The 27,439-nt window shown below is 30.5% G+C and overlaps 6 protein-coding genes and 2 long non-coding RNA genes across 20 annotated transcripts in view; 3 read left to right on the top strand and 5 right to left on the bottom strand.

The window, feature by feature from the left end:
* Ca-alpha1T (Ca[2+]-channel protein alpha[[1]] subunit T) overlaps positions 1 to 5,008 on the bottom strand; it is a 114,311-nt gene extending 109,303 nt beyond the window's left edge. For 2 of the 3 annotated variants that reach the window (XM_069110375.1, XM_069110376.1), the window contains exon 1: positions 3,497 to 5,006. In XM_069110375.1, coding sequence (XP_068966476.1) covers positions 3,497 to 3,899 — 403 coding nt within the window. In that variant the 5' untranslated portion in view covers positions 3,900 to 5,006. Of the gene's footprint in view, positions 1 to 3,496 lie in introns of all 3 variants that reach the window. The other variant, XM_069110374.1, reaches the window with a different exon arrangement.
* Positions 5,009 to 6,122: 1,114 nt separating this feature from the next.
* On the bottom strand, positions 6,123 to 11,808 carry LOC138190256 (spermatogenesis-associated protein 20). Of its 3 annotated transcripts, none has more exons than XM_069132926.1 (13): positions 11,686 to 11,808; positions 10,015 to 10,182; positions 9,404 to 9,770; positions 9,191 to 9,334; positions 8,927 to 9,016; positions 8,577 to 8,834; positions 8,305 to 8,484; positions 8,029 to 8,238; positions 7,753 to 7,945; positions 7,493 to 7,661; positions 7,215 to 7,423; positions 6,717 to 6,916; positions 6,123 to 6,626 (listed from the first exon to the last, which is right to left on the bottom strand). In XM_069132926.1, exons 2-13 carry the CDS (start codon positions 10,155 to 10,157, stop codon positions 6,366 to 6,368), a joined length of 2,424 nt encoding a protein of 807 aa, XP_068989027.1. In that variant the 5' UTR covers positions 10,158 to 10,182; positions 11,686 to 11,808; the 3' UTR covers positions 6,123 to 6,365. The 3 variants fall into 3 exon arrangements, with proteins under 3 accessions (XP_068989027.1, XP_068989026.1, XP_068989028.1); XM_069132925.1 differs by lacking the exon at positions 11,686 to 11,808 and adding an exon at positions 10,637 to 10,745; XM_069132927.1 differs by lacking the exons at positions 10,015 to 10,182; positions 11,686 to 11,808 and adding an exon at positions 10,637 to 10,713.
* HSPC300 (hematopoietic stem/progenitor cell protein 300) lies at positions 11,784 to 12,670 on the top strand. 2 transcript variants are annotated; one of them, XM_069132930.1, is made up of 3 exons: positions 11,784 to 11,919; positions 12,313 to 12,395; positions 12,490 to 12,670. In XM_069132930.1, exons 1-3 carry the CDS (start codon positions 11,799 to 11,801, stop codon positions 12,514 to 12,516), a joined length of 231 nt encoding a protein of 76 aa, XP_068989031.1. In that variant the 5' UTR covers positions 11,784 to 11,798; the 3' UTR covers positions 12,517 to 12,670. The 2 variants fall into 2 exon arrangements, with proteins under 2 accessions (XP_068989031.1, XP_068989030.1); XM_069132929.1 differs by having other exon boundaries at positions 11,799 to 11,934.
* A 57-nt stretch (positions 12,671 to 12,727) lies between these two features.
* On the bottom strand, positions 12,728 to 13,818 carry LOC138190255 (uncharacterized). Its single transcript, XR_011176246.1, has 3 exons — positions 13,517 to 13,818; positions 13,029 to 13,302; positions 12,728 to 12,879 (listed from the first exon to the last, which is right to left on the bottom strand). It is a non-coding gene; the product is annotated as an uncharacterized LOC138190255 (long non-coding RNA).
* A 396-nt stretch (positions 13,819 to 14,214) lies between these two features.
* On the top strand, positions 14,215 to 15,553 carry NdufV3 (NADH:ubiquinone oxidoreductase subunit V3). Its single transcript, XM_069132924.1, has 3 exons — positions 14,215 to 14,577; positions 14,683 to 14,797; positions 15,327 to 15,553. Exons 1-3 carry the CDS (start codon positions 14,542 to 14,544, stop codon positions 15,470 to 15,472), a joined length of 297 nt encoding a protein of 98 aa, XP_068989025.1. The 5' UTR covers positions 14,215 to 14,541; the 3' UTR covers positions 15,473 to 15,553.
* Positions 15,554 to 16,506: 953 nt separating this feature from the next.
* LOC138177814 (uncharacterized) lies at positions 16,507 to 16,828 on the bottom strand. Its single transcript, XR_011172554.1, has 2 exons — positions 16,711 to 16,828; positions 16,507 to 16,638 (listed from the first exon to the last, which is right to left on the bottom strand). It is a non-coding gene; the product is annotated as an uncharacterized LOC138177814 (long non-coding RNA).
* LOC138190286 (farnesyl pyrophosphate synthase) lies at positions 16,727 to 24,506 on the top strand. 5 transcript variants are annotated; one of them, XM_069132987.1, is made up of 7 exons: positions 16,727 to 17,020; positions 22,176 to 22,344; positions 22,535 to 22,675; positions 22,820 to 23,023; positions 23,315 to 23,479; positions 23,585 to 23,797; positions 23,878 to 24,506. In XM_069132987.1, the coding sequence occupies exons 1-7, from the start codon at positions 16,731 to 16,733 to the stop codon at positions 24,085 to 24,087; spliced, it is 1,392 nt and encodes a 463-aa protein (XP_068989088.1). In that variant the 5' UTR covers positions 16,727 to 16,730; the 3' UTR covers positions 24,088 to 24,506. The 5 variants fall into 5 exon arrangements, with proteins under 5 accessions (XP_068989088.1, XP_068989089.1, XP_068989091.1 ...); XM_069132988.1 differs by lacking the exon at positions 16,727 to 17,020 and adding an exon at positions 19,728 to 19,865; XM_069132990.1 differs by lacking the exon at positions 16,727 to 17,020 and adding an exon at positions 21,153 to 21,241.
* On the bottom strand, positions 23,665 to 27,355 carry LOC138190287 (probable RNA-binding protein CG14230). Of its 4 annotated transcripts, XM_069109013.1 has the most exons (8): positions 27,194 to 27,355; positions 26,774 to 27,115; positions 25,977 to 26,130; positions 25,699 to 25,896; positions 25,391 to 25,620; positions 25,029 to 25,288; positions 24,744 to 24,950; positions 23,665 to 24,652 (listed from the first exon to the last, which is right to left on the bottom strand). In XM_069109013.1, coding segments are annotated over exons 2-8 (1,206 nt in total). In that variant the 5' UTR covers positions 26,776 to 27,115; positions 27,194 to 27,355; the 3' UTR covers positions 23,665 to 24,497. The 4 variants fall into 4 exon arrangements, with proteins under 4 accessions (XP_068965114.1, XP_068965113.1, XP_068965116.1 ...); XM_069109012.1 differs by having other exon boundaries at positions 26,774 to 27,234; XM_069109015.1 differs by lacking the exons at positions 26,774 to 27,115; positions 27,194 to 27,355 and adding an exon at positions 26,600 to 26,747.
* Between the last annotated feature and the right edge of the window lie 84 nt (positions 27,356 to 27,439).

Genomic DNA, 27,439 nt, shown 5'->3' with positions numbered 1-27,439 from the left:
CTGTGAGACGAGCGAGGCTCTGTCACGTGTTTGCCAATGTTTGCCGGGACGGTGTGTACGACTTTATTACGTCTGAATTTCCTAGCAAACGACGAGACTCGTTTATACTTTCTGGTGTATTTTTGTTAACTTACGTGTACGAACGAACGATTTTTATTCGCCAACCGACGACAAAATTCACGACGCATCGAAGAGCAAAATATCAGGAAACAAATTGTTTAGGCCGCTGTCGAAGTAAACGTGAAAGCCGTTGCGCGCCACGATTTATCGACTAATAATATCGGTACGTTGACAAGTTATAAATCGTGAAATTATAGACTGCCTTTTTACGATTCCATTTTCACAGACAAGAAGATCAAGAATTTTTCACAGACAAGACGATCGGATAATCCGTGTAATTTCTAACATTCGTTCGTCCAATTGCACTAGCTCTAACGAACTTGCTGCTGTTCTCCTTATCCCAACGTACGATCTGTGTTCGAACGAATCTCAGTGACGCCAGAAAGATTCCATGAACGTTGCGTTCTTTGTAAAAGTTGTCTTGGAACCTACCGTGTCGATCATACATAACGATATTATACGCGAAGATACATAACCTTCGCCTAAATAGAAGAAAAACCTGATAAGGAAGAAGAAGAAGAAACGAAATTTTTAGCCGAGAAACGGAGGAATCTCAGTTGCGTGGGAGAAATTTTGCATCGTTGGAAAATTGAACGGCGACAAAGAGGAAGGAAGGAAATTTTGTCGCAAAAAAAAAACCAGGTCGAGAAGAAATTGCGAGTAGAGAAAAAGGCGCGAAATACAGTTGCGAAAGGATCGAAGAAAACAGAGCGCTCGCGGTGAAAGGTTCGAAAGGAGGAAAGTGACCATCGACGATGTTAGATTCGAGCGAGAGAAGAAATCGACGCCAGGGGCCGGTAGATAAGCGTTCGTTGAAGGGACAGGCTATATAGTACATAGGGTAGGATAGAGTATAGGTAAAAAGGTACAAGGGAACGTTTGTTCAATTTCTACGGGCAAACGAGAGAGGGATAAAAGCGGTGGAGAATTGCGAAATGCTTGGCCCGCATTCGCAGTAGTTCCAGTCGTCCATTGTCCGCGTGCACAATGGGAATCTTTCTAGCGACGCTTGTTGCTCGGATGCTAGCTGACTAAACTTTGCCCGCCGACCACGTGCGTCCTGCACACCCCGCAATTTCGCGCACAAACAGACACGTATACAAGACGTGTATAACGTTGCAGAGGGAAGAAGGAGGCAGAAATACGTAGAGACAGACGTGTTGGTCGTGTGGTAGTCGGTATCCATGCAAGCACACTGTGATTCGCCTGGGGATAGGTCAATCAATGACCTATTTAAAACGCCTTCGGTCTGACCTCGCGCACTCTATCTCCTACCGCTATGGTACGCCGAACCGAGACTCGCAGTTTATGTACGAGTTTAACTTTCCTCATATTCTCGCTTCGATCTCTGTACCTTCTTTTTTTCCTCGCGAGAACGACGCGTGCTAATGTAGAGAATACCGAAGACTAGTCGACTTAGAAATTAGAAGAGAACTTTATGCGTTGGCTATGTAGGAATTTATGTAGGAATATTTGGTTATAGTCGTCGAATTAATGAAACGGTACAATTATTAAAGGCTGCCTATACTCCATTCGGAATAAATCGATTTTCTACGATCTTCTCGCGTTGCTCTTCTTTTTCTATTAATTAGGATTAGTTAGTTAGATGCAAAGAATATGATATCGCGTATTGCCTATGTATACAGGGTGGTTGGTAACTGGTGATACAAGCAGAAAGGAGGTGATTCTACGCGAAAAAAGAAGTCGAAAATATAGAATAAAAAAATTTTCTTTTCTTTTTTTAATTTTTCCATCGAGACAACGATCTACGTGCGGTACGCGTGAGATCCGTTATAACGTACCGCACGCGTACCGAGCGAAAATTCAAAGTCGATTTTCTCGAAAACAAAGCCTCGAACGAAAAATTGTTATTCTGTATTTTCGACTTCTTTTTTCGCCTAGAATCACCCCCTTTCCGCTTGTACCACCAGTTACCAATCACCCCGTATATATATGTTGATATAATCGTATTGAAATCGTTTATATTATTAATTATAATTATTAATTATTAATTATAAGACGAAACAGCAGATTTAAATTTGTATGGTACATTTAAAATTTGAAATGCTGTCGAATTTCGCCTAGCCAACACTGTCGTATCGGATAATTTCTATTCTTGGTCGAACGTCATCCGGATGTGTTAAAAAGAAGTGCGATCACCTCGTCTGATTTGCGCGTTTGGATCACCCGTCAATATAACTGCGAAAAAGCCGATGCATTTGGGAAAATCGTACAGGAAACTGACAAAACACAGACGATATTTCATTGAGAAACCACGGCACATGTAGAAACATCAGTATCGACGAATGAACGAAACCTTCACGATGTTCAAAGTTAATGCTTTGAGTAGCTTTTCGATTTTCTTTTATCTCGAAGCTTAACAGGACTAGCGTGCTATTACGTATATAGAATAAATCCTACTATAGTGATAATAAAATTGGTATAATAATATAGTGGCTCGTTTCGTCTCGTGTACGAAATGCCACTCGCTTTTTAACGAGTATTAATTATGATCGAATACGAAGCCGATGTATCCACGAGATACGAACCATGAGAAAATAGGAGAAAATTCGTTAGATCAAAAAATCAAAGAATAAAACGTACACTACTTTTTCATCGGCGGAAAATATACGAAGTAGTAGAAAAAGCTGATACTCCTTGGAAATTCTTACCGTAGAATTTCGTAGAACATGGAACGATTAAATAAATTCAATGCTGTGTTTTACGTTGAAGAAATAGATCGTAAGATTAATATTAATTAAAATCCCTAGGATTCTCGTTCTTTTATCACCCTCGAACTACGTAAACGAATAAAATTGAAATAATTTTCCACGCCTGGTTACATTTCATTTCACATTGATAGAATTATGTATAGGAGTCCGGTGATAAATATCCACTGAAATTATATGCCGGGCCCTAACAGAACGCCGAAAGAACGATACAGCAAAACGTGTATGTAAGAATTGAAAATAAAAAGAGAAGCCCGATTCGATCGCTAACCAGCTAACGTTGTAACCAATAAATCTAAACGACACGCAGGAACCCTCGAAATGCTGCAAGTCCGTAATAAAGATGTTTTACGAGCGTGATGGAAAAAAGATGGAGACGTGTTCGTGATATTCTTTAGGAAAGAATTCTTCGGTTGGGCGCGTGGCTTCGCTTAGAGGATAAAATAAATGCCAAACGAAGCTCTAGCTACGTTCTCGGATGTTACACGGTAGCACGGATAGCGTGCGATGAAACTTACTTATTTCGTCTCGCGGGCTGGAATAATCTTGGACAAAGCGGTTTTCTCACAGGTAAAAGCGGAATAAAAATAACGATATCACCGTTCGGTAAACGACAGACAGTGGTCGTTACGATCCAAAAGGATATGGATTAGTGATGAGCGCCAGACACCAGTTGCGCGGTCGTGTATTCTGGTCGAGGTATCGCATTGCAACCGGCACGAAACCAGGATAGGGTAGCTCGTCGCCATCCACGTCTACTCCGTCGTCTTCTTCGTTCTCGTCTTCCTCTTCGTCATCTTGATCGTCGTCGTCATCGTCGTCCTCGTCGTCCTCGTCGTCCTCGTCGTCGTCGTCGTCCTCCTCCTCCTCCTCGTGTTGTCGGTGCGCGATACGTCTATTGGTCGACTGGCCACCCCCATCTTCGTCCTCGTCGTCCTCAAGATCACTGAGTTGAGCAACGTCACTGTCAGAACCTTGCTCGCCATTCCCTGCCCCGGCAGCTTTACTCGCCGGACGATACCGATATCCTTGGGGATAATGCAACGACATGCTGCTTCCCGGCTTCTAGATCTCGTCCAGCAGTCGACACGAGGATGACGAATCGTTCGGGACGAATCGTTTTCAGCGGCAGCCTGACACGAAGATCGTCTGCGCGGGATAATTCCAAATAGATTTGCTGGCAGATTTGTCACCGGGAAGATATTGCCTGAGTTGCGCTGGCGACAACGTAGACGTCGCTGCTCTAAACGACGGGGCCAGGTGGACAGGTAAGAACGACATCGAGGACCCGATATGTAGTTCGGTCGGTTCTTTCGGCTACCTGTGGTATACCGATACAACGAGCGATACGAAGAACGCGCTTCTCGTACGCTTTACCGGTAGTAACATGCACCGTGCTTTTCGTCACGAATGTCTCCAGATCGAAGAAGCTGCCTCGCATCCACTGGCCGCATTTTACGTTGAAGTAGCGACAACGGTGAAATCCAGGTGCGTAACCGTGCGCCTCGCGATGCGCTTGCCCGGTTTCTCTCACCTGCAATTCTCTCTCACCTACGGTTGCCCTGTCGTACGGAGGTCGCAGCTCACCTGCTACCAAGCAAGGTGATCACTCGCGGTCAGTGTCGGCACAACGATTCTTCTTCGAACGATAACGATCCAAGGTTTTGTTTTCGCGATGACGATGATCGAGAGAGGAACGACGTTGAAGGACGACCGAGGAACCGAGCGATAGAACCACCTGCCGTGTAAAACGTCTGTGTGTGTGTGCGCGCGCGTGTGTATGTGTGTGTGTCTGTGTGGAACGAAGTCCCGAGGGAGACACTTTTTGGCAGCAAGATGGAAAGGCAAAGCGCGTGAGTGGCGCGTGGTACGTCGCGTGGCAGCCCCGTTAAAAACGATCCAGCTTCCCAACCCTTCTTTGGGTACGTAGCATTTAGCCTATTTCTGACTCGATAACTCGATCGCGCGCGACTAACGACCACGAATCGGCCTACCTGAAGAAATTATATCCCTATAAGAACCGCGACCCATATCAAACTGTTGGCGAACGTGCGCGTCGACGGTGCCCGGCGCAGCGTCGACCGGTGACTGAAAAAAACGTCGAACATCCTTGTCGACGGAACGAAACGCATGCGCGACCCTTCCGTCTAGGCGTCCCTCGCTCATCCGCTTCACGACCTTCTGCATCCTCCCTCGAGAAGATCAGCAGATCCTCCTACTCTCCTCCCTCCCTCTCTCTCTCCCTCTCTCTCTCTCTCTGTCTCTCTCTCTGTCTTTTCTTTTCTTTTCTCTCTCGTTGGTTCGTTGGTTCGTTCGCGGTGACCTCTCCGTGGTCGTAGATAATGTACTCGAACCGCGAAGAAGAAAGGAAGAGATAATCAGAAGCAGCCAAGGAGGCGCAGGCAAGCACAGAAGAAGAGAAGCTGATCTTATAGCTACTCGTCTCGAGATCTTGTCGCTTTGGTTTTCACTGCCAATAAAGTGCCACGCGTGCTCCTTTTTTTTTCTTTTTTCTTCTTCTCCTTTTGGAACAATGCGTTTCATCTCGTAGCTGGTACATGTGACAGACTCGATACCAATTAATAGAAATTCGTTGCAGCCGTCGGAGATGACAATCGACAACAGAGAGCGTTGTTTATTATGAATCGTATTTTTTTACGTAGACAAGCAAATACTTGGACGTTGACGAGCCATTGTCGGTATACGATCTTTCAAGGCCTAACTTTAAAGAAGATGAACCGAAACGATCTTAACGACTGAGACGTGCACGTGCAGTGACTGTCCAGATTACAACCTTACCGCTATATTTAAATGTGATCACTATATTTGTATATCTGTATATATGTGTGCATTTTCTCTCTTTTTATACAATTATTTATTTGTAGAAAGAATTATGTATGTAAAAAAAAATATATGTATATATACAGATAGATAGATAGATAGATAGACAGATATAGGGTTGTTAATAGTAAATATCTGATCCTTCTTATTTCAGCTTTCTTCTCTTGGTGTATCTACCAATCTCTCTCTCTCTCTTCCTCTAGTGGTTCATATACCGTGTCTATTTTCGGTTGGAATTCAACGCGAGATTTTGCGATAGGCACCGTATTATGTATCGTTCCCAACAAAAGTTCGCTAGTAATCAAGAACCGATATATGAAAATGGACGCTGTCTCCGTTTGTAAAATGATTATGGTTTAATTGTAAATATGATATATTTATCATTACCATATTAAACCGTTGGGTGTAGAAATTAAAAATGAGTCGTACGCAATTATTTGTACGCATTTATTTTATTAAAACAAAAAACATTTGTATGTACAAACATGTCCAACAAGTGTTATTCTTAATAATACAACAAATTCCATTGATGCTGCTGCAAATTATGATACAGTAGATACATGTAACTTGAGATTCGTTAAATTTTATTATTTTGCTGTTTCTCTACTCTCACCGTCAAAAACCGATATAGAATCGGCTTTTTTAGTATACTTACGTTACTAATTAGTAAGGATCTTATTTCTGTTCATCTAGCAATGTTGCTAATTGTTCAGGACTCGTAACAGGCAACAAACACGTGCGATGTTTACATACATATACAGTTGCTCGATTATTCACAGATTTCATATTTCTGAGATGTTGGTTTTTACGCAATAGCACGCTGTTCGTTTCATCGGGATCAATTAAGAAAAGAATCCTGTTGGGTATCAAACGTTTATATATAACGCGAAGTAGCTCATCGGTATCCTTGGCACCTCGTTTTCCAATCACATAAATCTAAAACACGACATGTACGCGCAATCATTTCAAAAGCTCATCAAGTTTTTAAAAATTGAATGTGCTCGATGCATATAAGTTTGCACGTACTTGCGCTGCATCATCATGGTAGCGTACGAGTGCTGATGTTAGTTGTGGAACCGCAACAGGTGTCTGCATCAGCAAATATCTGAATGCTCCGAACAGACGAGCAGCTTTATCCTGGAATTCGTCACAACCTAAGTAATCTGCCAACCTCAGCAAATTTTCAGCGGCAATCGAGTTACCGGATGGTTCCGCTCCGTCATAAGCTATATGTGAAATTATAAATCTTCAAATACATATCTGATATTTCTCTTCCATTCGTGTTACGACCTAATACTAAAATCGTAAACGCAACTATCACAGCCTGATGAACTTAACGACTGGACGTAATGAAACATTGAGCAGGCGCTGCTATAAATATTTGAATTACTTTCAGCTATACCGCAGAATGTTGGTTTCTTTGATTTCATAGCTGAACGCAATCACAACCATCAGACGTATCATATAAAACCATGAAAACTGTAATTGCTAAACTAAGATTATCTTGAAAATACTTAAATATACCTTCTTTAAGCCTGAGAATTATACTTGGATCGCTCGATGTTGTTAAGAAATATCCTCCATCTTTTTCATCCCAAAAATATTGATCTTGAAGATGTTGCAATTTCTCAGCAAATTCCAGCCACTCCTCGTTTAAATCAGATTCGTATAAATCCAACAACCCTTTTATAACAAACGCATAATCGTCTAAAAATCCAGGTATGGGTGTACTCCTAAAAATAATAAATATTAAAATGTACATTATGATACGCCGCGTAATTTAATAGCAATAATATACGTACATTTGTGTAATCGTGCCTTTTTCGTCACGGTAACAACTATGAAGTAATATATTCTTGGTTTCATCGAAAAGATATTTTTTAATAAATTTTGCGGCATCTGCCGCGCGCTCGATATATTGTTTATTATTTACTGCCGCTCCCCCAAAAGCTAAACCACTTATCATAAGACCTAAATCCAGGTTGCTTATCAAATTAGCAGTTAAAAAAACATATATTAGCGTAAAGTATATGTAGAAAATATATTGTTCATAACTCTTTACCATTCCATGCTGTAATGATCTTATCGTCTAAGTGAGGCCGCGGCCTTGCAGATCTAACTTTGTATAACATGGAACATGCTTCTTTCAAATACATTTTAGTTTCTTCAACTGGAAGATTGAAATATCTAGCAGTTTCTTCAATTTCATTGTATGTTATTAATACATTTTTTTCTCCTATCTCTCCATGTGGATCCTGATAAGTAACAGGTTATCAATTATATATTTAGACATAGAATAGGAATTAATAATAGAAATAAGAAAAAGTATATAGCATACTTGATGCGATTTTACATTTCCTGATTCTTTTACATTGAAATGGCGACAAAAAATATCCGAAAGTTTAACATGATTTTCATCAGAAACTTCTTTATTTAGAAGTGATTTAATTTCCACAGCAGACCACACATAAAAAGCACCTTCCTTTTTCGCATGTGTATCGTGCATAGGATAAGAATCTGCATCTTCAGCACTATAAAACCCACCTTCCTAAAAAACATAAAATAGATAAATGTTAATGTACATATAATTCTGAAAACAGAGCAAATATAATACCTTGTGACGAAGATCTCTTATTACATATGTAGCGATATCATCAACAATATCGGCAAAAAAATTATCTTTAGTTACAAGATATGCATCTGCATATGATTTCATTAACTGACCCTGATCGTACAACATTTTTTCAAAGTGTGGAACGTGCCACTCACCGTCTGTAGCATATCTTGAAAAACCCTATTTAAAAATAGTAAACATTATTACAAATTATTTTGGAGCTAACATCGTGAATATTTTGTTTCATAGCTAATTAGGATTAAAATTCTTACCTGACCTACATGATCATGAATACCACCAAAAGACATTTTTTTTAAAGTGTACACAGACATATACAAGCAAGGTCGTACAGACTCCACATTGGGTTGACGTGCATACATATGAAATAAAAAGTTAAAATTTACTGGCTGTGGAAATTTTGGTGATTGCATGTTATACGTAGAGCCAAACCCACCAAATTTAGGTTCAAATTCATTTACAAGTTGCTGAATACAAATTTTACTACATTCCAATGAAGGTATATCATGTACCTATGTAAAGAAATCATTATTCATTAATAATCACAATTCTTTTACGAAATAGCTTAAACAAGAGTACAACAATTTATTATTTATTAATTTACCTTAAGTGAATCTGGAATTTTAGAAATACTGTGTAAAGTTTCAAGATTGGTAGACCCAATCTCTGTAAGTTTACTTCTGGATTGATTCCACTAAAAAATATGAAATATAAAGAAACTGATATTGATATAACGTATTAATCTAACTATAATATGTAATGATTTATAATATGTCTTAAATTCACTTGAATGGAATATGATTTGTTTATTAAACGCTATGTATTTATACTATATCAAATAATTCTTAAAAACTAAAGATATTTATACCTTTTGGGCAACATTGAGTAAAATTGTCTTAAATCCTGTTTGTCTAAATGTATCTTCTGGAGGAAAATAAGTCCCTCCAACTATAGGTTTTAAATCAGCGGTGAGAAAGACACTCATTGGCCATCCACCATGACCACTTGTTGCCTATGTGAAACGATAGTTTTTAATCTATATCATATTTATTTAAAATACAATGTAATCACATTTACTTGCTTGTATAAAAGTCATGTATATCCTGTCGATATCTGGTCTCTCTTCCTTGTCTACTTTTATATTAATGAAATTCTTATTCATTATTTCAGCAATTTCTTTATTTGTAAAAGATTCTTTTTCCATAACATGACACCAGTGACACGTAGAATAGCCAACAGATAAAAAGATGCACTTGTTCTCTTTACTTGCTTTTTCCAATGCTTCGTCACACCATGGGTACCAATCAACTGGATTAGTAGCATGCTGTAGTAAATATGGTGACTTTTCTAAACTCAAACGATTCTTTTTTTGTATCCGCATATTTCCTGAATTATTGGTTGATGCCATATTTGCAAATAATGAAAATGTCAGTGATCTTTGGTTTATCCTATAAAATTTAAAATTAGAAAATTAATTATCAATATATTTGACTTTGGTGCATATATTTATAAAACATATAAAAATTGCAAATGGAAGATATAAAATAAAAGAATAAACAAGGACATGTAAATAATTGTGATATAAATTAATGAACAAAACACTACTTATTTTCATTGACATTGTTTTAATATACTTTTATTAAGTGAAAGGTTACTACAAATATTACATGAATGTATGTTTGAGTGTTCTACCTGTTTAATCGTTGTATAGTTAGAGACATGAAACTACGTTGAGATAAATATGATCTTACTCCAAGATTCCGAATCCACCACTTTTTAGATAATAAAGACGTATAGTCAACTATTGACAAAAGACAATATCTTCCCAAAGTCATAACACTCCTTACGTAAAATATGTACCTAACAAAAAATAAAGTTCCGAAAATAAATATGAAAATAAATTCTGCAAATTTCTATATGTAAAATATATAATAAAATATTAAGCATTCATTTTGACATCATAAAATATAAATCCAATTAATTTCACTACTAATCTATCAACATTATTTGTTTAATTTAATTAAATTACAGAAGATTTTAACACATAAACATATTGTGAACTTTTAGATTCTATTTTTAAATAATAGAAACTTTGCATCAATTTTTTCTTATACTCGTTATATTTATACATGAATAGCTACATTTTCTTCAACAGAATTGGAATCTCACAAAATTTTAATTACTTCATTTATCATAAAAAATTATTTAATTTCAACTTAGGTAAGGTAACTAAGGTAACTAACATAATTAAGATTAGAAGCTACTTATTTAGTTTATACCATAAAAATATTTACACAAATTGTATTCAACATACATTAATTTGCATCCTCCCTCACTGTAAAGTCCACCATCGCAGTACATGTAAATACGAATAATGGCGAGTTACTACTAAAGTGCTACATATCTGGTACTTAATACTATACATAAAATGTATTTATAAACTGTACATATCCGAAAAGAAAATATTATTATTGTAATAAAATACATACTATTAACTACAAAATATATTTATTTCTTAGCTTAATATATATTAGCTCAAAATAGCTCAAAATATATTAATTTTGTAGCTTAAACATTTCATTCAAATAATAATAAAAGATACTGCAATATAAAATTATGAAATATGTACGAAATATTTTTTGCGATTATTACTATATACAGATACATTTACGGAAATAACAGATAATTTTTGATATACGATAGTTGCTTACAAATAAATGATATAGCTATATTCTTATATCACAAAAAAAAAATGATGGAATATTATTTTATAAATTAATATTTAAATATCGTACATAAAAGTTACAATTAAAGTTTCAGATAACAAACGCAAGAGAAACGAACATATAGAAAATATAAAAATAAATTATCTAGGATTATGTACATGCAGAAAAAAAACTTTCTCTCTAATATATATATATCACGTTTAAGCGTTAAATCCAAAATATTCAATTATTTAACCAAAATTGTGTAATTTATTATTGACATATGACTCGAATCTAGTGACTTCTTTTTTTATATATTTGAATATATCTGATATTTACAATTCTATTTAGTTATTTGTAATGAATGACATTGTAGTCAGAAGGAATACATTAAACTAAACTAAACTAGAGTAAGCTAAATTAATCTAGATTAATCTAAAATTGTAATGAATTTTTAGAAAAATATTATTAAAACTTCGGAACACTTCTTAAAAACAATATAAATGTGATTGAATAAATTTGTTAAAAAATATGTTTATATATATTATCTGAAAATGTATGTATACATATTGGTTCATTATTTCATTCACTTATGGCAAATCAGTAAAATGCGCGTTTTGCGTTAGTTATATATGTATACATAAATGTATCTAAATACCTTGACTATGAAAAATGTAATAACTACTGTTCATTATTTAAGTCTATAACGAACGTATAATGTAATATCAGATAACATTAATTAATTTCTTCAAACATCACAATACTTCAAATATGGCTGCCGTACATCGAGAGGCTATCCAAAAACAGATTCAACAAGACTGGGCAAATCGAGAATACATCGAAGTTATAACTGGTAGCATCAAAAAGATAACTGACTTTCTCAATTCCTTTGGTAATTATTTAAAAGGTTATTGAATAATATATATAAATACAAACTTTACTACTTTCATAGTGGAATATTTTACAAAAATATTTTATAGAAAATTATAATCTATTTTATATCGTGATCAAAGAAATCATTTGTTTTGTACTTCTAAACTAAAATCCATTGATTTTATCAAGCAATTGCATTTGGATACATCCATGACTAGATTGCTTTCTTACTTACATAGAGTATAGGTACTTGTTTTGACAATTCTGACTTACATGAATCTGTTCATAACCTTATTGCTTCACCTTTTATCATTTTCTTGAATTACTAAAATCCACAAAGACACTTTAAATAAAATTAACATTGTATGAAAATTACTTTATTACTGGCAATCAATTAACTTTATTGTGTTAGATATGTCTTGCAGATCAAGAATAGCTGTTCTCAACGAGAAACTTACAACTCTAGAAAGAAGAATCGAATATCTGGAAGCATGTGTAAGTTACCATTTATAATTTGGATCAATTGTGATTTGCACGTTATGAAAAATATATGACATGCATTATATTTTCTACAATTATTATTTTCCAGGTTACAAAAGGGGAAACATTAACCTAAATTAATCATAGTTTAGGATTTTTGTATTTATTGAAACTATATATGAACAAATATACAATAAACGTGACTACAATAAACTATATGTTATATTCAGTTTATCATTGCTTTACTTGGAAGGAGCTATAAATGGATTATATGATTCACGCTTAACAAAGTGTTCTGATGGCTTTTTTTGTAACCACTCATTGACGTAAAAGCCCCTATTTTGCCCTTGATAATACAGAGTTTCTTTAAGATTCAATCTATTTTTAGTTACATAAAATTCACGTACTACTGCATAGAAAGGTAAACTAGCAAAATATAGAAGTGCCGCAGTATGTCCCAAAGGCAAAAATTTTCGAATCACTGGTAAAGTACAATATACTGCAAAAAATATTGCTATTTTAAAATATTATCTATTATTAATAACAAGGATTTTTACATTATTTTTATTTCATGTTGTAAATTATAAAACAATTACGTAAAATAATTTCATTTAGTAGTAATGTATTATAGAAGAAAACTTTCCTCACCTCCTACTAGATTATTAAATGGACCTTCTCTTCCCCTTATTTGTCTTGTTATATAACTACCAACAAGATAGTAAAAAGTAAAACCACACATAGGAAATGTAATATATGCAATTCTTCCAAATAAAGCAGGGGTGTCAAATACAGCTTTTGTAGCTTGAAGTGCTATTCCGCAACCAATGCCAGCAAAAAGGGGTATTTTCATTCTTCGCACAATCAAAGTAGCTGGATTGTCATCCTCTGTACCCCACAGCTCTGTTATATCTCTCTTGGAATTCTAAAGTGAAATTATTTTGTTTTACATCCAATTCATGTAATCATCTTAGACAAATTTTAGAGACAAATTGTTAGATTTTATTTAATAATAAATTTTAAATCGAATCATTGATTTGCAAATCACTGCTTTAATATACAAATGTGCACAAATGTTTTCAAGTATTACAAGCAAATATTCTCTGATGAAAAATTAAAAATAGAAATTATAAATATACCATAATATAATATTAATTGCTGTAATAAGCAAAATTTGACACTTATATACGTTATTGTACTTCAGTGCCGCCTTTGATTGGTTATATGAAACAAGCTATATGTCTTTCTATTTCTCCATTACGTGGCATAAAGAACTTTTATAATAGATTTGCAGCTACAGCTATGTTATTAAAGTAGTTATGTTTAATTCTCCTTAAATTAAATAATAAACTAAAATTAAAACTACGTTTAATTCTGGCAAATTTTTTAATATATCAAAGAGACGGCACTTCAAATGAAAAGAATTTTGTATTTCCTCCGCAAAACTGCAACACTGCCGCATGAATTTGATTGAAATACATACCCTAACATTGTTACACGTGTAAAACTACCTTTACAATATGCGCACTGTTAAGTGGCTCCTCGAAGTGTGAATTTTAACGCGGTAAAAATTAATTGCACAGCTGGGTAGCCGAGGCAACGACCAAGAGGAATTTGATGAGATTTATTGATTAAATGACAGAATTATTACTGGTTACTTAATAGGATGTGTTACTCTTCCTGCTCATTTTTAAATGGCCTAAATGACTAAATTGTCCAATTTCAAATTTCACGAACACGAGCAGAATGCTTTTACACTCCACGCATAACAAATCAGCCTGAAATTCCCCAAATTTCTGAATGACCACGTAAAAATACAACGCAAATTAGTTTTTGTAAATAGAACTATTGTCAGTAGACAATATCATAACATGTACAAAACACGTACAAAATACGTTATCATTTGAGATATGTATTAGATAAAATCAACTTAAAATAGAAAAGTTCGAAATATTTTTACATGAAATATGTTTACAATTTAATAGTCTCCTTAAAAGCAAATACAACTTATTTTTAGCAACTGTGCACATATAATTGAATATGGCGATGTTACTAACGGTAGTGAACGTTGACGCATTTTAGTTTCAATACGTCGTTATATAAATATAAAGGATTTTTATTTGTCAAAGAGATATAGAAAAATTATTAATATTATTAGAAGAAAATGTTACGTTTAAATTTAAACGACTTGTTAAAACAGGTATAGTGCTAAATTTTCTCAAAATGTAACCTATTATAAAAAAAAAAAACATTTTAGTTATTTGCGTTCAATCAACAAATCATTAAAAGATACTAATTATTTCAGAAACAGAATTTAATATTATTAAGGTATTTAAGCTCAAAAGCAAAGAGAAGTACATCGAAGATTAACCCAAATGTTGCAGGACTCAGTGAGAAATGTTGTAAAATTCCAAATACACGTAAGACAGATATATTTAATAATATATGTTATTATAATTTATAATTATATATTTTAATAAAATAAAATTATTATTATAAATTATTATAATTATTATATTTAATAACTATTATAATATAATGTAAAGTGAAAATTTTTCTTTATGCTCTTAAAGTATAAGATTTTTTCCTTTAAACGATCTTTAAATGAAAAACAAAGTAAAAAATTTAACACATTGGATAATTCAATAAATAAATATCATTTTGCAAAAAGTTTAGTCACCCAAAGATATAAATGAAATTAGTAGATTAGTGTCTCAGTAAATGCAAATACATTATGTAAAATACAAAATATAAGAAAAATTTATTGAAATATTAAAAATCAGATCTGAGATTTAAGCTATTTAATTGCTCCTTAAATATTTATAAATTCATATAGGTGTAAAAGTATTTTTAAGATGACTAATAATTTTTATAGGTTTTACATTAAGAATTAGTTATATTTTCAGTATTTTTATTCATATTATATCGTTTTCAAATTTTACTTTTCAGCTGTTGGACCTCGTGCTGCTAAAAATAAAGAATATAAAAATCCAGAGTATTTTTGTTATCATATAGACACTTTTGGAGAAGCAGAAGTGGAATTAGCAAAATATAGATTACCAGCTCCTTCTAATAGAATACCTTTCAATAAATAGTTTTTATGATCACGTTTGTCTTCATAGAAAATTTTGTAGCAAACAACATAGTATAGTAAATAAATAATATTTAAAAAGGAATATTGCAAAATTTCGAATTTTTTTATAGAAACAAGTAGATAAAGTTAAACAAAGAGTAATTATACAATTATCTTGCACGAGAACCCATAGGATACTTCAAAAATAGTACACACACACACACACACACACACATGTATATATATAGTATTGTAATATCATAAAGTAAAATATATTTATAAAAGATTATATTTCATTTATTTTGACTGTTTAAACCACTTTAAGCAATTATATGCACTATCTTTATGAAAAAAAAATTAGTTTACATTTAAAAAAATATATATAACTATATTTAAAGTAAAAAATAATAAATGACAATAAAGTAATCTTGTTAATTACATAAATCTGTCTGAAATTTCCAATTTTCTCAAATTATGAGTAGTGGTTTAACATAACGAAAAGACATTTGTAATATATGTATCATAATTATACGTGAAAAAATTAAATTAAAAATATGAGATAACATTTCTCCATACAAAGTTTTATTTTCAAATAAATCGTATACAATAAAATAAATTATATACATGTGCAATTAAAAGTTATATGAACTTCAAGTCATGTACAACCTCAGTTTAAAACATGTTGTTACAAATTATTTATAATTTGATAATTATTATTATTTAAAATTAGTAAATTTATAACGGTAAGAGAGAGATTTATGTCTTATATTTGTATCTATATTTATATCTTAATCTTTATATCTTAATCTTTTTTTTGGTGCCAAACATGCTTTATTCAATAATACCTTTGAAGGTTAAATAAACAAGTTAAATTGTTTAAAGGTTAAATATAGGAGATACGATTTCAAATATCCTTTTCTATTACAGATCTTTTAATATTATAGAAAAATATAATTTTTATAAAGGCAATATTATAATAGATATGTATTATAATATGTTGCCATCTTTAAACATACTATATGGCTATTGCAATTTAAATTCAAAGAAACAAGTATGTATAAATACGTAACGATTTTTATTACATTGCACAATACATATTATTATATTTTACATATATCTTCAGCTATGTAAAAATATAATTTATTTACGTCGAACGTACGATCCATAATTTTAATCTGCCTCTGATGCCTTTTTGAAATAAGAATTCGTTAAATTGCCTTTATGTACAATATACTATTTTTTTCCGTTATATATTCTTACTGTACATAGTCTAGGTTTATATGTACAAACATATATATAAGAAGCAAAATTTTATACACTCAAGTGCTTTAATTATCCTTCACTGTCTTGTAAGTCGAGGTTACGATAAAGATATATTACATACAGATATAGCAAAAATGTTTTCTATTATACCGAAACATACCGCTCTGTCATTGTTTAACCGTAATATTTCACAAAATTTTGTTAACGTAATAAGTATAAGAAACAATCCTTTATGGTGGATATATAAAGAATCAAACATACGATACTTTTATTATAATACAAATATATTCTCTTTGGAATACTTTAGGTAAGCAGAATTTTTTGCTTATTAATTTTATTTTACCATAATAATATTATAAGTATAATGTAATGATAATTATCATACGTGTTTTTAGTATGTATTTTCGAAATACAGATTTTAATATATTTGAATACATTTATTATTATATATTATAATGTTTTTTCTTGTAAGTAAAAATACTATATAAAATCATACTTCATTTTTGTAACAAATATTTATATATTAACGAGATTATTAGAAATTCTATTTTATTGCGTACAATATACGTGTATTTATTACGCGTAATTACCGTTTCTCTCTAAAATATTAACTGAATTAAAGAATTCTTTAAATATCTAGTAAGGATAAATATTCATGTTAAAATATAAATACAGAAATATAAATTTAAGTGAGGTTAAATAATTTTTATCAATTTCAGAGTTATCTTAATTGCTTTAATATTTTAAACAGTTTGCAAAATACTAATTTATTACTTTGTGATAAAATATATGTGTTAAACATAAGTTCTTTGGTATGATATGGTAGCAATCTTGTATAAGTAACCGAAACAATATTCTCCCAATAGTAGTTATCTTAATTAGCTGTATTTACAACTTTATTATATCTATAGAAAGAATTTCTGATTTATGCAAATACAACTGGAAAATAAGAGAAATCTTATGATTAAAATGATAAAGAAAATAATTAAATCATGTAAAAAAGTGGATTTTGTTGAACTTATTATGCTATTATGCTTATTATGTGCTATTGTATGATATTTAAAGAATAAAAATATTACAAAACATTCACATCTTTTTAGAGCTTTTGTTTTATCCAAATAGGTATTGAAACATTATATTATTAGCTTATAAATGTTACAATTTATTCAAATCTGTTATGTGTATTATTTTATCACTTAAATGATCGAATAAAGTCTGCGATAAGGCAATATTTAAATAAGATATGTAATTTGATAAGAAATATGTACATCCTATAAGTTACTTTTTGAATCCAGAAAATAAGACATACATATAAAAATGAGATATGTCATTATATTTTAAAAAGTAAATTCATTGGATGATTTATTATAATACAGAATATATCTAATATAAGAATGTGCAATTATATATTTTTTGCATCATAATATATTAAATTTATTTCAAGGTTTACTTACTAAATATTTCTGTATTAATATGTGAAATATCATTTTTTATCTTTTCAAATTATCTTTTATCTTTTAACGTTTCAAATTAATTTTAATATGTAAATACAAATTAAATATGTAAATTATTATTCCATAACAAATATTGAAACTGGTTATAAATGATAAATTCTGTACTATACTTATACAGTACTATTTAATTATATTTCAGTATTAATAATCATATTGATGAAATTCTCTTTGGTCTCATTAGGGTTACATTTTATTATTGTTTGAGTTCCACGGTGTGTTATTGCTTTTAGAATCACTGTAATGGATTTACTTATTTCAGAACCCATTTCCTCTTCGTCATTCTGAGATTTTATATTTTATGATTTTGTAATCTTAAGATATATTTATAAATTTATTAAAATAAATAGAAAAGTTTCAGTCAGAAGTAATAAAATGTTTATAACGTTTAAATGTTTGTATTAGGTTGAATTTTAATGTTATTTTTTTGGAAATTATAATGTAATAAATACAAATATAACTATACCTCTAGAAGATCACTTCCTGCTTCTTCTGGTTCAATATTTTCTTCAAGAAATGACATATTGTAGACCATAAGTGTATTATTAGATAAGTAGAACTAATTCATATGAAAATCATGTTTTTTTTACATAACAATTGACTGACTCAAGATGCCATTTCAGGGTTTACTATGAAGTAACTCATGTAAAAATCATGTTTCTATTAATATGAATGCTAACGGTTTCAAAGAGATACCTCATACTATATTGAATAGTCTCGCAAAGTAGATATAAATTTATAATGATTTATGTATTGAAAAATTCAGTAAAGTTCAGTATATAAAGATTGTATTACTAACTTGAAGCTTTATCTTAAATTTAATTTTCACTCTATTTAATAAGTTACTGCACTGAGAAAAAATGGAATCTCTTTCTCGTTTCTTATTATAATTCTAATTATTTATATATATATGTGTCCTGTATAACATATACAGGGTGCTCAACAACATATAATAGAAAATTCAAAACATGATAGAAAATTTGAAGGGTGCTTTTACAAGTTAAAATAAGACAAAAATTAATAACAAAATAATTTTTGTGGTTTAATTTATTAGCTACTAACATGTAAAAATCGACTAAAGTATTCCTAAAATTTGGTAGATTTCTCTTGATAAATTCTATATAAATGAATGTAGAGCAGTTCAAGCTATGACAGTTATAGTGATTTCAAGTTGCAAAGAAGATTATGACATTCGCTGTGAAGAATTTGCGAAGTTTTGTAAGAAAAATCATAGTTTAATCATTACATCTATTTTCTCATAGAAATTCATAGAAGAATATGGGAAAATATCTGATGAAATTTCCGAGTGGAGATAATTAATATCTTCTACAGTTTATGAACGTATGCGCATAATTTAAAGAAATGAAGTGGTAAACATATTATACATGTATATGTATATTATACACGCAGAAGGCGTGTAAAATGAAAAGTATAAAAACAAGAATTTCATAGGTACAGACTTTGGCTTTCATGGACTTCTTTGAAATACGAATTGAAAGTATAATCATAACAATTTTTCTTACGTTGATGTTCAAAGTTCTTTCATTACATAAAATATCGTATTTTTTTTCGCAATCTATATGTAAGTGCATACATCACACACGCTACAAGTGCGACCATGAATCAACCTCGAGGTGTATCGTGAGTTATTCCAAAACCGATAGTGTACATCATTTAAAGTGCAATAAAACGGCAACAAAATATCGTTGTTAACCTTTTAGTTAGTATGTTGTAAGGGGGTGACTTCCCTTTACAAGATCATTCTAAACAGGAACTAGAAAAAAGACTATTTAACTCTATAGAGACATTTGAGTTTGTAAAATTTGAAGAAGTAAGAAGCAACTTCAGTTTTCCACTCCGTTTTATAGCATAAAAGAGTTCTTGAAAAAATTCAGTTCAAGGATGTGAAAGTAGAGATTTTACCCTTTAAAATGAGCTCAGGAATACTGTTGTATGATGCTTTTTTCACAAGTTTGCAGCAGTCCAAAGATCGACCATCTTTTGGTCAAAATTTAGCGATCTTTTAATTTTGTGGAGTAGTATTTTATGTTTGTTATACAAAATACTGAAATTTTACTAGTGCTGTTATGAAATTCGGTTATTATTACCTACATTAGTAAAATTTGAAACTAAAACATTTCTGAAAACTATATATAAAAATTACAATTGGAAATATATATTTTGCAAAGGTCACGGATCTATTTAGTCATTCATATTAATAAATCTGAATTTTTAGGGGACCATCTTTAATACTTATTATATATTTAAGATGGCTATTCATGCTGTTTACTAATTTTCTACTAGATACATATGTCTTCTACATATATTTGCAGGTTGATTAATAGAATTATGACTGTCATATTTAATTCATACGTTAATGAAATAAAAAAATGTTCATATAACGCATATATAAAAGGTTTCTGTGGTAATACGTATAAATACTTTTGTAAGACATTGTACATATGTCGCTTTGAGTTTGAGACTCACTGCACTTTTTATCGCTTCGGCTGCTCTATATTCGTTCGTGTAGGGAGGTTTGCAGATCTTCAGGGATGCTTTAATCGGATCTTTATATGTTAGATAAATAAATAAATGAATAAAGCCTCAAACGAATGTTCTTTATTCTATATTTTCGTATTATTTTAACTTGTAGAAGCATCCCTTAAATTCTTTACCATCTCCGAACTGTATAAAATAATCGTTGGCTATCAATCAAATGATGCAACTATCTGCGATTCGATACGACCGCCAGAAAGCGAATCGCCTTGTATAAAACTGTCGGCTTTCAAACTGACAATATGTATATATAATATGTATGAACATGCCCATTTGTAACAAGGTTTTTGTAATTATAATAAGATTGCATAAGTAAAATACGTGTTGCATGACAAAGCAGTTGCTTGAAAATCGTCATATATATATATATATATCGAATGCAATGGAACTCAACCGCATATTTTGCATTAGTTTCACAGTAGTTTACAGAAGCTTACTTCTCGTGACGAAATGAACTCAAAGTATCTATCGTTTGTGTTCCTTTGCGCAACTTACAAGTTGCAAGTTACCAGTATTTTAATAAATATCCTTGCACATCATATTAACTAGTTTGACAATACACAAAGCTTACAAGTAAATTTTAAAAATGATAAGTTCATGATTTTCGTCTTTGATCGATATGTTATACCTTATATGATTACCTCATCCGATAAAAATTGTAAAAGAGAAGACTCTAACTGATAACTTGTTGCTTGATTTCAGTTCATTATATTATAATATTATATTTCATATATATAATAAATTATATTATTAATTCATTGTATTATATTACAATATTATTAACTAGTAAATTATTGTACAGAATTCTGATGTTCTAGTTTACCGGAAGTACCGATTAGACGTAACGAAAGAACAATGTCGATATTTTTTTCTTGATAACAAGTGTCAAGTGTTGGTGGATTTTTTAGAAGTTTTAAATTACTTTTCAATTTGTTAAATGTTTACTCAAAACTTAACAAGAAAACAAAGACATTAGTGCCCTCTAATCAGTGAAATACAAGTTACATTATTATTAAATTCTATACCATGTGAGATATTAATGTACCAGTTACACTAATATATTTAAATAATGTATCTAATTAGGGAAGAATAGTACTTTTGCTATTTAAGTTTTTAACAATTTAACAGAAAGTATTCTTAGATCCGCAATAAAAGTTTTACTTCCGCTAACTACTATATTGTTAATATTTATTTCGAAATCATATTATAATAATTTATTTGTAATATATTTCTCTGATTAATTCTTACGTATTTCTAAATCATGAATGATCTCTAAAATTGTAAATTTTTAAAATAAAATAGAAACTAAAAGATCGTTGTATCTTTTTAAATAAATTTAGTTGTCACTATGATTCCTAACATAGAAAAATGTCATTAAAATTTGTCTTCTTTTAGATTCAACAATGTCGATGCACGAACATATTCAACGGTTCCCAATACATCATTTACATCGATTAAGGATGAAACTCGTGAATTAATGGCTATATGGCCCGATATCGTACGTGATCTCACGGATGCTGGTCGTCATCTTGACATACCAGATGTTACCAAATGGCTAGTGAAGGTATTCTTTTTCTTCTTTTCTCTTTCTTAAATTTTCACATTAACGAACAATACATTATACTTATAGTTCTTCGTATACAGGGTGTCTCAATTCAATATTCTGAATTTATATAATTATATTTGTTCTCAAACGTATTACATTTAAAATGATATATTATTGACAAAGTTGTTTCCTCTTCTTTAATTTTTAGGTATTGCAATACAATGTTCCACGTGGAGGAAAGAATAGAGCGTTAACGGTTGTAGAAGCATACAGATCATTAAGTCCTCCCGATCAAATAACGGAAGAAAATCTTCGTTTAATTCGTATGCTAGGCTGGTGCATAGAATTGGTTTGTAATTTTTGTTCTATCATTTCCAGTTTATGTTATTTTAGGATTTACAATAGTACATAGCATATTCACTTTATTAATTTCTTTTTAGCCCGGTGACTTAAAAAATTATTTATATAATATGATTATATATTTGTATTATAGATGCAAGCGTATTTTCTCATGATAGATGATATTGAAGATCACTCACAAATGCGACGAAATCAACCGTGCTGGTATCTATACAATGACATTGGATTAACGGCTATTAACGACGCTTTAATGCTGGAAATGTGTATATATGAACTCCTTAAGAAACATTTTAAGACAAAAGAATGTTATTTGGATCTCTTAGAACAATTTCTATCCGTAAGTAATTATTTTTCGTACTCAATAATATACAAAATATACCGATTTGGTACCGATTAACTCTAGTTGGGGACATTTTTGTTGTTGTCTAAATTGTCTTAATAGTTATGACGACCATTATGGTAAACACCCACTACAGATTTGATAAATAGATTTTGTTGTTTTGTACTTTTGCAGAAATCAATAAAATTGTTTGATAAAATATAATATTTTTACTATTTTATTTATAAAAAATATTGTTTGCTACATTAAGAAAGTAGCAACTTTTATACTATGTTATATTATTTACAGGTTTCTTTAAAAACGGTAATGGGTCAATGTCTAGATTTATTATCAACAAATTTTGGAAAGAAACCGAATATAGATCTATTTACAATGGATAGATATAATTCTATTGTTAAATATAAAACAGCTTACTATACGTTTGTGTTACCAGTCACTCTTGCTATGAGTGTTGTAAGTTTAATTCTATTAATTTTTATAACTACATTATTTGTCTAAAGAAAGTTTAGATCTTATCTTCATTTTTCAATTATGTTTAAAGTTACATATTATTTATAGGCTGGTATAAAAGATCCCGAAATTTATAGGCAAGCAAAAACAATTTTGTTAGAAATGGGACATCTTTTTCAAGTAAAAGATGATTATTTAGATTGTTATGGTAGTATAGAAGACATTGGAAAATCTGGTACAGATATAGCAGAGGGAAAATGTTCATGGCTTATTGTTGTAGCTTTACAACGTGCTACACCAGAGCAAAAGAAAATTTTTGAGGTATACATGTCACTAATAATATTTTGTATTCATTATCTCTTCTTAAGTAAAGATACGAATAACATACAAATGCTCTACAGGAGTGCTATGGACAACCTGATGTAGAAAAAGTAAATCGTGTAAAACAACTCTATCAGGAGCTTGGTATATCAAATACTTATGCAATTTACGAAGAAGAAACATATAACTTACTACATACACATATACAACAAATATCTCGTGGACTTCCACATGATCTCTTCTTAAAGTTACTTAACAGAACATGTCGTAAAGTAGGTCGAAAGGACTAATTATAGAATTAAAAACGACAGATATTAATTATTATTATAATTTAAGGAAATACATATGTGTTTGTATTTTCTTCTCTCTGCGACAGAGACTAAATAAGGACCAGTAACACTTTACCTTTAATGATTAAATTCTGTCGTAACAAGATAAGATCATAAACAGAGACAATAATTTCTTACTACAAATACATTGTTGCTGAAGTGCACAATGTTAATGAAAATGCAAATGATAGAGAAATGTTAATTCACAATTAAAAAGGTGTAATATTTTATATTTTATATGGTATAGGAGATATATTTCATACAATGTTTTATGTGATACATTTTCTTCAAGTTCCATCTTTTTTATTTGAAAGTAACTGTATCAACTTAACATCTCCGTTTATATGTTTAAAAGATTAATAAAAGAGATTTTAAGATGATTTTTTAACTTTTTTTTTGTATCCCCAAGGTTGCTTCTTTTTCATATTTTTACGAATTTTCGAACGAACAATTTGTTTTACTTCTTGTCTAAGCTCTTTAAACGTATCTTCTGACACGTGTTCTTTCGAAAAAAAATTTTCTGCCTCTAAAATATATTAAACATGAATATATAAAAAATAATTATTATTTCTAATTTTTCATTATATACATATTTATATTTTATATAAAATGCGTACCACTAAAACGAACATCATTACTATCAAAGAAGAACTTATTTGTGTCTACTATCACATTATTTGTATGTTCTTTTTTATTTGTATATTCTTCCTTATTATCATGTTCTTCATCAGAAGAATCGTATTTAAATGGATTCTTTGAGCCAAAACCTAATTGAATCTTTGGAGGCTTCAATGGTTCCGTATTTAAAATATTACTACTATCATCTAAAATTATGAACAAAAATAAATGTAATAAATATCATAATATAAATTTTTTAATTAATGTATTATGTAAATATTAACTTTTTTCATCAGTTGTTTCTTTCCCAAATGTTTTTAATAAACTAAATGGCCCTCCTTCTTTCAAGCTTTTTGATAGTGAGTCTGACACAGAAAAGTATATATCTTTTGACACTTCCACAGGTGCATTTTCAATCAGGTTATCTGTATTATTCTTATTTTTCTTCTTCTTAACTATTTTGGTTTCTGTTTCACATTTTTCTATATTAATTTCATATTCTTTATGACTATTTTCTGTAGGATCATATCTAATCATTCCTTTCCTAAAGAATTAAATAATGTAATATAGAAATACATAATTATGTAAGTAATTATTATTATAATGCTAATATTATGATTAACATAAGTAACTATTTTATTCATACTTTGGAAATTTTACATCCTTATTTGTATCTTTATTCTTTGAACTAATTGGTACTCCTAGAATATTTTCTAAAATATCTAATTGTAATTCCTTTTCCTTTTGTAAATCAATTTTATCATCACCTTTTGTGTCCTTAGTAATATCTTTATCCAATTCTTCATCATTCTCTATGAAACGCTTGTCAAGTTTAAACCGTTCATCATTCCCCAAAATAATATTACTTCTAAGAAACTAGAATTAATCAATTAATATCAATGGTTTAAATATTTATAAGATTTATTTATATATGAATATATATAAATATCTTACCTTCCCTGTGAAATGTTTGTTAATTTCAAATTTACTATCATCCCAAACCGACTCATCATCATTTCTATCATAGTCATCATCATCAAACAAATCAAGTCTTCTTTTCTTTCCTTTTTCTTCGATTTTATTGATTTCTTCTATTTTATTGATATAATCATTATCATCAAATATTATTTTATTTTTATTTGAATTATTATCCTATAAAAATAAATACGATATATGGAAAATATGACATAAAAGCTTAAAATGTTGGACAAAATTAATTTAAACATGTTTACCAAATTCTTCAGTGCATTTTGCACTGCCAATTCTTTAGCCCTGAAAATTTGCTTCTTATGTTTTAATGATTCTACTCGTTTCTTTTCTGATGCACTAATTTTATCCATCTTTATTTCTTCATTAACTTCGCTTTTTAAAATAACCATTCTTTTCCTTAGATATATTAAGATAAATTAGTTGCGACATGTGATAGTATTTATTAAACTTAAAGAAACTTAACCTATTAAATTTATGTGTGACAATGCATACAATAAACAGACACATAAAAGAAATGTTATATATTTGATAATATTTGAATTCTATTTATTTATATACAAATACAGCAAGATCATGATTAAGTAAGTTTATAATTAAATCAATTTTATAAATTTTGTATTACATCAATGTTCAGTATATGTGCAAACTAATTTCGTATACGTGAACACAGATATTAGGGGTTAGGTTTCACTACCCGACATCCGAAAATTGCAAATCGATTTTTATTTAACATTTTCATAACTAAAACATTTTCGAAAATTTAAAGAAATATTATTTCACTATTTGAAATTAATTTTACGATTTATGATATTGAAATTTTAAAAAATATCAATTGTTTAATAATTGAATATAACTGTGCAATTACCAATTATTATTGTAGATGAAATAAGGAATCCTATACTTCTATATAACTTCTGTTCATCTGTATGAACTGAATATAATGCAGATGTTCTTAAAAATTTTTTTACGTATTTACTTTAGTCTTTTTAAAAAATTATATATTAAATGGTAATTAATAGCGAGATATAATATTACGTACATATGTAGGATATATATTTTATGAATAGATAGTACGAACTTGTACAATACGTTTAATCCTTAGCCTCGCATTCGTATATGATAGAATCATATTAAAATCAGGTATAGTACAAACTTTTTTAACACTTTGATCAATGAATTTCAATGAATTCCTGCCCTTTTATTGCCTATTAATTTGTTATTCTTCTATTCTCGGCAAAAGAAGTAATAATTAAGTGCGAATTAAGTACATGCTTATAATTCAAACAAAGATTTGAACGATCGCGTATTTACGCGCGTTTTCGATCGTCAACGTTGGACCATTTTCGGACGATTCCGCCCGCCGATGCGAACTGTTGCGCGCCTGCACAGAAATAAATATAAGGACATGTCAATTTAAAGAGTGTGACGGATACGAAATGTCAAGAGTAACAATATTCACTCAGTAAAATTATTAATTAATAATGAAGGATAAATGGCATTAGGGCTCACGCTGGATCTCGCACGTAATCATCTCCGCGTTTATACCAATCAATTAATCTTTGGGGAACGATGCCAAGCTAAGAACTACGTAACCTGCAATTCAGTTCAATCTAGATCATGTAAAATTCGCATAGTAATTTTAGATGATCTCCACCGAACTATAATTTATTAGTGAATTAAATATCTCGAACATCCCAGTACAATA

This window comes from Bombus flavifrons, chromosome 3, assembly GCF_040668555.2.
Source record: "Bombus flavifrons isolate JBK064 chromosome 3, iyBomFlav1_principal, whole genome shotgun sequence".
Taxonomy (NCBI): Eukaryota; Metazoa; Arthropoda; class Insecta; order Hymenoptera; family Apidae; genus Bombus; species Bombus flavifrons.
The sequence above is the reverse complement of the archived record's forward strand: the minus strand, read 5'-3'. Positions and strand labels throughout refer to the sequence as shown.